General features: G+C 38.7%; 1 protein-coding gene across 1 annotated transcript in view; it reads right to left on the reverse strand.

Moving 5' to 3' along the window:
- Positions 1-10531, reverse strand: part of SORBS1 (sorbin and SH3 domain containing 1) — a 69869-nt gene that overhangs the window by 37458 nt on the left and 21880 nt on the right. Inside the window, exons 8-11 of the mRNA XM_054382222.1 lie at positions 8329-8504; positions 7559-7622; positions 2021-2072; positions 1766-1891 (exon numbers count right to left, since the gene is read on the reverse strand). Of these exons, the coding sequence (XP_054238197.1) occupies positions 1766-1891; positions 2021-2072; positions 7559-7622; positions 8329-8504 (418 nt within the window). The remainder of the gene's footprint in view (positions 1-1765; positions 1892-2020; positions 2073-7558; positions 7623-8328; positions 8505-10531) is intronic.

Here is a 10531-nt window from a genome sequence, read left to right on the forward strand (position 1 = left end):
GTATATTTTGTATATATTCATTGCATTCCATTGTAGACTGTAGTTTTGCTTGTAAATACAGCTACATTCACTTCCGAAACTGAGCTAGTCTGGGGGTGTTAATGTGGGAGGGAAATTTCAGCCCACCACATTACAACATTTGGAGAGATTCAAAACCTACCTGGATGCATTCCTGTGCAACCTGCTCTAGGTGAACCTACTTTAGCAGAGGGGTTGGAGATTTCCTGAGGTCCCTTCCAACCCCTACCATTCTGTGATCATTGATTACTACTGCTCTAAATTCTGGGGGCACTCTGGGGTCCAGGAAAGAGTCTCTTATAGAGATGTGAAGGAATTATCTCAGACTGGTATATCTAAATATGACTAAGAACAGTCCATTGACTATCCATACCACTATAATTTTGTGCAGTGTGTACACTGGCACAGTTCAGTGCAAGTGTCCAGCTCCCCTGAAAAGTAATATATTCAAACATCTCACATAGAATAACCAATGTCTCCCCCCAAAAGCCTAGAAATCAGGCCATTTAAGATGGCAAAATAATTCTGATATTGCTCTTGATATGTTCCCTTTAACAAGAAATGCTGTATGTGGATTCATCTCACTTAGCATTCACCATGGAAAAAGTGAGGCATCTAACCAAAACGGCTGCTCCAGATTTCCTTCCAGGTTTTCTCTCAATTACTCCACTGACCTGGAGGAATAACCCACTGAGTTGGTCAACCTCTCTCCACTGTCTTAGAAGAGATAAACATAACCAATTTTCTTTTCTTTTTCAATTTAAAGTTTGGGGATTTATTGTTTGTTTGTTTGGGTTTTTTACTTTATTAGTAAGACAAAATGATGGTTAAAATAACTGGCCTACAAACAGTGTACAAATTTCAACAAGGTTTATCTTTGCTGTCTAGAAGAAACTTGATTGCTTAAGATCCCAATCCCAGAGAAACTTCTCCCTGGTGAAATTCAGTTTTGTCAATATATAATACGAAGCCTTAACTGTCAGCAAACTCTGTCTCCTGACCCAGTGGCCTGAGGTGCTCTCTGAATTAGTAATTTCAAATTATGGTTCAAATTATTGCTCATTTGAGTCAGCAAGTGAAAATCGTAAAGAGCATATGGAAATTGGTGCGGGAGGGAGGAACATTTCAAGAGCTGGGAGAATTCAGGAGAACATAAAGTATTCATTGCTCATTCTGCCTTCCCTTCATTTGGTAAGCACATTCAATTACTATTACAAAGAGTAAGTACATGGTAATTATCAAGCAAAAAGCCAAGGAGGAAGTCATCTTGAAAGAACAGAAAGAACACCACTAACTAGCAACTACTTCCAATAAAGTTCATATGGATGGGACTCCTCAGAGATTGAAGATGGTACAAAACATTTACCAAGGCTCTTCATAAATATAGATTTTGCTTCTCCACAATTACTGCTACTTGCTTTAAAGTGCCAGTACAGTGTCACACGGATCCAAGAGTTTCCACTGTGCCTCTCTGGTAGGCACTGTATAAGCATGACACCCAGGGAAACACTCCCCACCTCAGCTAGGAATCTACGCAACAGACTGTGTGATGCCTGGTAAAAAAAGACAGACATTGGGCTGTTGCAGTGAAGAAGTTCACCACTGCCTAGTAGAACAAGAGGCAAAACTACATCTCCACTTCCCAAAAAAGGTTTAACTGGAGCTGCAGACCTGAAGCTTCCACCTTTGTTCCCTTCCCATTCACAGCTTTCAGAGACTGATCCAAATATATTATAGTTCTGGTCACCTTTCTGGGCTTGATTTCAGCGATGAACTACGGTTTGGCAGTGGCAAAGTGGCAGACCTCTTAACAACCTTCTCTGAATCAATATTGTCCATCTCACTCTTGGAGCGGGGAACCGAAGGCTGAGTTCTGCCTGGAGGGTAAGTCAAATATAGGAATATTGGTCAAATGGATAGGAGGCAAATAAATACATGCTTTATGTGCCCTTTCTGTTCTGACAGATTAATTCTGACAGATTAAACAAGAAATGTGAATTACTTACTGTCCTCAGAATAGGAATAACGAGGAGAGTATGAATCAGAGTCTTCATCTGAAAGACAAAAGCATTTTGCAAGTGAGCTGAAAAAGCTCCAAAGAAGAAAGACCAGTGACCCTTTACATTCCTTCTACTGATACACTGGCCATAACTTGAGTAATATGCCAAACACTTACCACAGGGAGAGGACCCTAAAAAGGAAAACCTCAATGAGGTTTAAATAGCATTTAAATATAATTCATAGATTAAATATAACTATTAATGTACTACTTACACAAATACCTTTCTCTCAAAGCTCTTTAGAAAAGCATCACCTTTTATCACAAAACTCCTCTACAGAAAGGGTTATTAGATCCATTTTATCAAAAGCTGAAAGATAACTAGAGGATCTAAAAGCTGTAGCATATGCCTAAAATAATTCATTAGTTGTTAAACACAGTAACATTGCTGAGGAGTCCTCCTCTCAATTACATACGGTAATCACTGCAACATCTTCCTTGTATAAACTTGCACAGCAAGTTAAAATATGTTCATTAACTCAGCTTCTCTTTTAAGTGCAGATAACATCCTGCCATGAGACACTTGTATACTTCCACCAAGAGACCATCCTTGTTCTGAAAAACTTCTTTCTTAAATAGAAAAGGCATGTCTATAGACTGTAATATAGATATTCAGTAGCTTTAAAAGAGCCAGCAATAACATCAGTGTTTCTGAGGGGTGTGGTCTGACCCCCACAAGCTGAACAAACCTGTCTCTTTGACAGTCAAAGTGTTACAGGGCATGAACACAGCAATGTCACTCCCAGGACACAACCTGGTGCCTTGGGCCCTGGAACCACATACTGCCTTATTAAAAGAAAATGTGGTACTGCAGTGCATGAGGTAGATGTGCCCAAAAAGAGAAGGTGGAAGCATGGCAACCTTACCACTCACGCCACTCTACAGGTCTTTCTACAGAGAGACTTTGAGTTGATCAAAAACCTAGTGGTATCTTTTCACCATCCTCACCAATCTTTGGAATACATCCTAAATGAATTTCAGGTGGTAGCGGCAGCAGTTGGGATTGGACCTGGAAACTGGACCTATAGGCCCATCCCCATTCTTTGCTGATAAGAATTCAAACTTGCACAAATGTGTATGAGACCTCTACAGCACTTCCAAGGCAAAACGTAGTGACTGCAAAGAGAACTGTGAACAAAGGAATTACTAATACCTCTGAGAGAAAACCACTAGAAGTGACAGAGATAAAAAGACCAAAAATAAAATAAAATCATTTTAAAAGTACAGATGAAGCTAGAATAAACTAAGGAAGAACATAATAAAAAAAAAAAGTTATGTGAATAATTTACTGATGTGTCATCAAAGAGACTGAAACAATTTCCAGATCTTGTCTCAAGAAGGACATCAATCAGTTGCTACAGCCAATCTCATCTGCTGGAAAAAACAATCTGGCTAACACAGCTGACATGAAATTGCATGCAAGCCTTAATCAAGCCTTTCAGTAAGGCTCAAAGAAGCCTTAACTTTTAGCCCTTCTGCAGAGTTCTTCTGAATAAATTAGAAGGTTATTTACCCTGGTGTGATTATACAAACTTTCAGGTTATAAAAGAGCAAAAATCAATTTTCATGCCAATTCTCACAATTTATATCTAAATATCAGAAAGCTAGTAACTTAATGTTATTACACAGAACTGTGACAAAATTAACTGGTATTCCTATCCAAATATTGGTTTTATTCAGAATACTTGGTAAATAGCAAAACTCTGTGCCTCTATAAATACAGATGAACAAATGTCTAAAATTATCTACACAGCCATTCACTTCTCGAAGACTTATTTAGTTCTAGTGACGAATGAAAAATTTATTACCTTATTTGATGAGAAATATCAATATCCATTACAACTCATCATTCAGAGGTAAATCACACATTAAAAAAAATCACTTCTGACAAGCACTATTTCCCAAGTGTTAATATATCAATATTGACAATAATACAAGAGGTATGCTTTGTTTCTGAGTATCTTACGAAGAAGAGTCTCTATATTTCTTCCCTTTTTGCAGCAAGAAATACTGAAACACAGAAATCTGAAGTGTCTTGATAAAGACTAAAGGGTAAATCAGAGATGAGCACTAAAATATCTATTGGCTCAGACCTGCATTCTGTCTGTGGGCCCCCCCCTAACAGAGCAGAGTAACACCAGTTGTAATATTGAAAACTGATTCCTTTACAGAGAAGAGGTTGCTCTTCTGCAGCTCCCAGAGAATCTACAGGCCTATACATTCCTAGAGAGTCTAAAGGTATTTTAAAAGGCAGCCCACCCAAATCTTGATATTGTAGAAAATCGAGGCTTCATTCCATCTCTGTAAAATACTTTGAATATACAGATTTGAAATGTTTTCTAAACGTGAAACATGCACTCTGACCCATCTATATCATCAGATATTCAGGATTCTTTATCAAGGAAAGAATCCCAGGCATTAGGGAAACATTTCCCAACATATTGAGAATAAAAAGCAAGTGTTTGGTGCAATAAAATTTCAGTTACCTAAACCAGCAAATTACTTTCATATGCATATTTGTAAGTGCATAAGGGGTATTTATGGGTAACTAGACTCTCAATACATTATTGTTACTGGATCTGCAAACCTCATTACTTCAGATGAGCAAAATGGATTTTCAAACTTCATTAAAAGAAAATTAAATCTCTGTAAAACTCCTTTATCAATCAGTTACTGAGACTTTTTTTTTCTGTCCCATTCATACCTACATACAATTCTGCCAATTGAAAATAATTTACCCTGCACTTATGATCTGCCTGACAGGACTCTTCACCTACAGGTTTCACTGAGAAATAAGCAAGTAGCTTAGATACCTGTATTAACACTAGTCCACGTTCATTTTAACAGTTAAGGTCACTTACATCTTCTAGTCTTCTTGGAGCATCTCAGCTAGAACCTGTAGTTTATGCTTTCTTCTTATAACAGCATCCACCAGTCATTTAATATAAACATTAAATGAAACGGTTAATTAATAGTCTCACCAGGGTTGGCTTGAGGCACAGGCTAAGTAGGCAAGTTCCTAAATTGCAGGATCTAAAGTGACACCAAAGCACCAAGACAACAAAGCTGTCACCCACAATAGTTTCCCCATCAGGAAGTATCTGTATGTCCAATGTATGCATTGGATTCCAGTGTTTCTGCTATAGAAGTGCTTTCGTGCCTGTGCACACAGTTGCAGATTATCACTGCAGCAGATGTTATTTCACCATCCCTGAAACACAACTGCAAAGGATTCTGCTTTGTACATGAACTTAAAGGAATCTGCTGAGCATGTGAAGAGGATAAGGTAAAGACAGTATTATTCGAAGCTGCAAGCTGTGCTGATGAGACCGTCAGACTCTGTCCTTGCCTAGATATGCCAAGCGTACCTAAGGCCAGCCCTGAACCTATGTTATATTGATTTAAAAAGATTACATTGAGGGACTGATCCAAAACCCACTGAAGCAAGTGGTCTTTTTGCCAATGAACTTCAGTGGCATTTTTGATCTGGCCCGAATACTGTGTTAATATTCAAAACCAGAAGTAAATAATTAAACAAAATTATTGATCCAAAAGGGGAGTGGTAGAAATCTCAGTTAAACTACATCTTTACATGTAAGTCAGCATTCTAGACATGTTAAATAATCACTGCACACACATCGCTAAGTACAACTGATAAGCACAAAAAACCAAGCAAACCCCAAGTCTGCAGCGTTAGTCAATTGCTAATTACAAAGCCAGAGGAGCACTGCAAAGCCAAAAAGGCATCAACAGTCCAGGCAATGCTTAGAGTGCAGCAAATCATTATGAGGCAGCACAATGCTCAGCAACTAGAAAAAACTCCAGGAAGAAAATAAATAGATAAGGCAGCATTTGTGCAGAAAAATATATATGGTCCTTTATTATTACCTTCAGAGATAGGACTAGGAGTAGACGCAGGAAACTGGTATGTAGGAGAATAAGGATTGTCTTCTGCAGCAGAGAAAAGCAGTTGGTTTTGAGACTATCCACAGTGAAGTGGAAATTCTGCTTCATTCCCCAATTTCCTATCACCATATGATTTTATTGCCTACTTTAATAATACTAGAGTAAATGGCATCAAACTTTAAAAGAAGATTAATGGATTAGCAAAGATTAAGTTATTTATTGCATCACACAAGAAGGTATACTGAGAATAACTGAATTTCCAGCCAGTGTAACACATGGGTAAGGGAAATCTAGGACCTGGATCTAGTTACTATTAGGGATGGTTATCTACAGTTAACTCAAAGCACAAGACAACAGATACTCTGACTAAACTTCTGGTACCTTCAATTTTTTGCTGGATTTCAGGAAGTTCAGGAAATGTGTAGGTAGGGCAATAAGGGTTTTCTTCAGGAGAGTCTAAGGAGAGGAACATGATTTTCAAAACAGAACAGAGAGGACAGATTTAAAGGGGAAGAAGGTCAAGACGAATTCATACAAGCTGACTGGAAAACAGTCTCTCTTCTTGTGCTGACATTGTATCATGACACAACCTAGATGCCTCTGCTCATTCCTGCCTTGCATGTCTGGGCCCTGCAAGAGACCCTGGAAGCCAAGAGGAATGAACCCACTCTCCTCCTTCTAAGCATGGGCTTTGGTGAGCTGAAGGACCTCTATTATGAGTACTGGGATTAGAAATAGATCAATTCTTTCTCATTCCATCCAATACAACACAGCATAAAGCTCATCATGACAGCATCTGCAGCAGCAAATATAGCTTCAGTTTTGCATGCTCTGTGTCTTATTATAAAAGCGCAGTCCTGAATTGCATTTGTCTGCATGTAATGTGGTTCAAGAGGGCTCAGTTTTCAAATGTTACTGCAGCCATTTCTCACAGAGAAGAAAGAACGTGAATTTATCAGCAGCCAGGCACAGATGTGCCCCAAAGCAGAGGATCCCCCAAGAGTGCACCACTACAAAGTTTGCAAGTGCTCACCACAATTCTGGATTTTGAAAGGAGAAAATCTGAGGGTTTATGAAAGGAGACTTTGGATTCTAAACTCACCAAAGAGCAATAGAAACCTTTCCACTGGTTTCAGCAAGCTTCAAACTAAGCTTTGTTACACAGGTACTAAAGCTTTATAGCATAAAAAGTTCTCTCTTGTGCCCTGAGAAGGTTCATTGATAACCTACTGACCTTTAAAAGTGTGGGGGGGGGGTGTCAGCTGCTAAAATTGGAATTCAGGGATGTTTTTGCTCAAAGTACGGAATTATTAACTGCTTTCTCTTCTCAGATAGTACCCTTGCTTTCATGAGGGCACTGCAGTTCACTTTTCAGAACAACTCAGACCTTCCTTTGGCCTTCACTGTTCTCTCACCTTTGACTTCAGAGATTTTAAATTCACTGGTCAAATTCTGTGGTGCAAGGCAAACACTAGTTAATATAAAACACTTCTACATAATATCCTGTACAATGAATGTAACAAAATATTATCAAGGTAATATTTTAAAGTAAATGAAAATCATGTCTTACAGTACCTCTGTTTATCTTGTGGATCTGTTTGAACATTGTCTTGTACCAGTCCTTTGATCTGTCTGTATTCTGTTGGAAAAATAACCATACATATAAATAATTACATCCATGAATTCTACCAGTCTTTCAAAGTTCTTGCAAATCTTCCAGAAATGAACAATGTTTACTCTTTGCTATATGAAATTAATGTTCTGAAATATGAGTGATTTCAATTATGGATATAATCTCATATGTAATGAAGCTACAGGCTTCACTCAAGTCACTAATAATGTACAAGCTTCTCAGGACTAGGTTGTATCCTGTGCAGAACTGTGGACTGTGTGGAAGGTTTTGCATATTAACCTGATTTAACATCTAAAAGTAGACATTGCCTAGTCATATGTACTAATGTCCTAAGTATTCAAAGGACAGTAGAAACATTTAAGTGTTCAAATCACTCTGGAATAGTTGAAAGGTTAGTAATTCTATTCATGATAATTTCCTCTGAACTCTAAGTGAACACATATACAAGAAATCTTTGCCTTTAAGATGAGACAAAACTCTCACAAATGATGAAAAGCAACATGAATTTTTGCATTGCCTTTCACCATGTGGCAGCTGAAACAGCTCATTGATAGCACATGGAAATGTTCACCATAAAATACATTGCAATTAGAATTTTATCTTTCCTTAAACCCCTGCAGTCTCTGAAGCTTTAGCGAATTCCCCGAGTCCTAAGGTAGGCAGAATCTGGCCAAGGTTTTGTGCATCGACCATACGCTTGGTGTTGTCTTACCCTCAATGGAATGCCAATATCGTCGATGGAGGTGTCAGTCATATGCTGAGGTTTCTCAACAATGCTTCTCCTCTCTTCCATTCCTCTCTTCTCACTTGGCACTGTCTCCTGAACTGGCTTGTCCCGTATGAGTGCTGAATCAACTTTATCAGAAACTAGTCTGTCTGGCACTGAATCTGGAAATGACAATGGGGGATTCTCATCTCATCCCAGCATTGTACTTCATCACTTTCAAGGCAAAAATCCTAGCAAGTAGTTGATGAGACAGACTGCATCACTGCTAGCTGCAGTTAGCATCTAGACTGAGGGAAAATGACCAAAAAAATGATTGATGCCAGCAAAAGCAGGCTAGCATCTCTCAGGTAGCAACCGTCACACATCATTTGACAGTCTCGGCTATCATGTAAGGTAATGGAAAATTTTGTTTTCAGGGTCTGTTTGGGGGTTAGTTTTTGTGTCTTTTTGACTGAGTATCTCTGCAATCTCATTCTTCATCCGAAAAGCCTCAATGATACAGTCTCCAGATCTTTTTTCTGATGGTGATTTTAGTCTAATGGAGCATCCAACATGATGGGTGGGGCACTGCTTCTTAACAGCTTGCACTCAATGGCCTGACAACTCTATTCATTACAAACAGCATACAATACTTCCGATTCACCTCTGTGTCCTAAACAGAGGGAACAAAAGCGACTATGTAAATGACAAATTCCACTGTTGTTTAAGCCTACGTATGATTCCTCTTGCATGTGAGTCTGTGTAAAGATGTGGAGTCTTCATAAAGATGGACAGGAAACAACTAATTCAGACAAACATCCCTGCTTCTACCTGTAATTCTGTGACACTGCCCAACTGACACCCACACGTACCAGAAAGCACCACCACCACCACTGGCCAAGGAAATGAAGGAGTTCAAGTTGCTCTGAAGCTTCACTATACTCTTAAGAGCTGTGGTATATCAACCCTTAGGCTCTGCCAAGGACTTTTGCTACGTGGATTTTCTGGAGAGAATGTATTTGTGATTTTACAGTCTGTCTCATCAAGACTTTGCTGAATCTTACAGTTTTTACATCACTGCATGCACTGAAAAGAGAAAGACAGACAAATATGTTTATTCACATGCACATCACCATACTGCCCAAAGCCATAAATTGTGCAGAAATCTGAAAGGGGCAGTTAGCAGAGGAAAGGCTCATGCATAAGAAAGCATTGGTCTGTTGGTACCTTGGGCAAACACAATTCTGTCCTGTGAAACTCAGTATGAGAAGCATTTGCGGTTTGAGTGGTTGGTCTGAAATTACCATCAAACTGTAAGTCTTCCTCCTCTTTAAGAAAACATTAAATAATATTTTGAAATGTTCAAAATGGGGCAAACCATCCATTAAATATTTGTTCAGCCTTTTCATCCTACTTCCCCTCCATGTGAATGCATGTGCTCTGTCTTCTGGCCCTTTCATGCCCAAGTGTACAAGGGTCTCGATTTTGTAGGAAGTATTTGGTCCATTTCCATTACTAAAGTCCTTACTAAGCCACTATAAACAGAGCATGGAATAAGCAACTGAAACTAGACCATTCTTACATGATCTTGAAGACCAAAAGGAAGCAGGTTTTTGAATGTGAATAAGGATGTGAAGAGGATGCAAACTTTAAGAAACCTCATGGCTTCTCTCTATTATTATTGTCACTGGTAATGTTAGCAGTCCTGAGCTTCTGGTCTAGAAAAGTCATGATTTTCTGCAGGCTAAACAATTCAAAGTCAGAGAAAGTCACAAATCACTTCTCTAACAGGAATGGTAAATATACATTATTTCTCTCTGATTCCCTATCTTCCTGTACTAGAAAAGCAGTTGGCTGTTTTCCAGGTAGACTCTATCTGAAACTATGATGATAACATTCAAAACACCTAATACAGACATAAAAAACAGGGTAAATGTATCACAATCTGATTTGCCAGTGCTACAGCTATGATCTAAGCAAAATCTCAATTTTGATGATTTAGTGAAAAAACACCCCACCATCTGGCCTGTGCCAGCCACCTCCCAACCATGAATTCACATATTTAATATCATAACATGAAGGTTTGGGAGCTATCTAGCATGGCATAATCAGAGGGGAAATCTACTAGCCAGATAAATGTATTTTGAGGAAGTTTTAACAAATGTTTTCTAGACTGCACTTAGAATTAGTTGAAGGTGCTGGACTGAAA

Source organism: Indicator indicator, chromosome 7, assembly GCF_027791375.1.
Source record: "Indicator indicator isolate 239-I01 chromosome 7, UM_Iind_1.1, whole genome shotgun sequence".
Taxonomy (NCBI): domain Eukaryota; kingdom Metazoa; phylum Chordata; class Aves; order Piciformes; family Indicatoridae; genus Indicator; species Indicator indicator.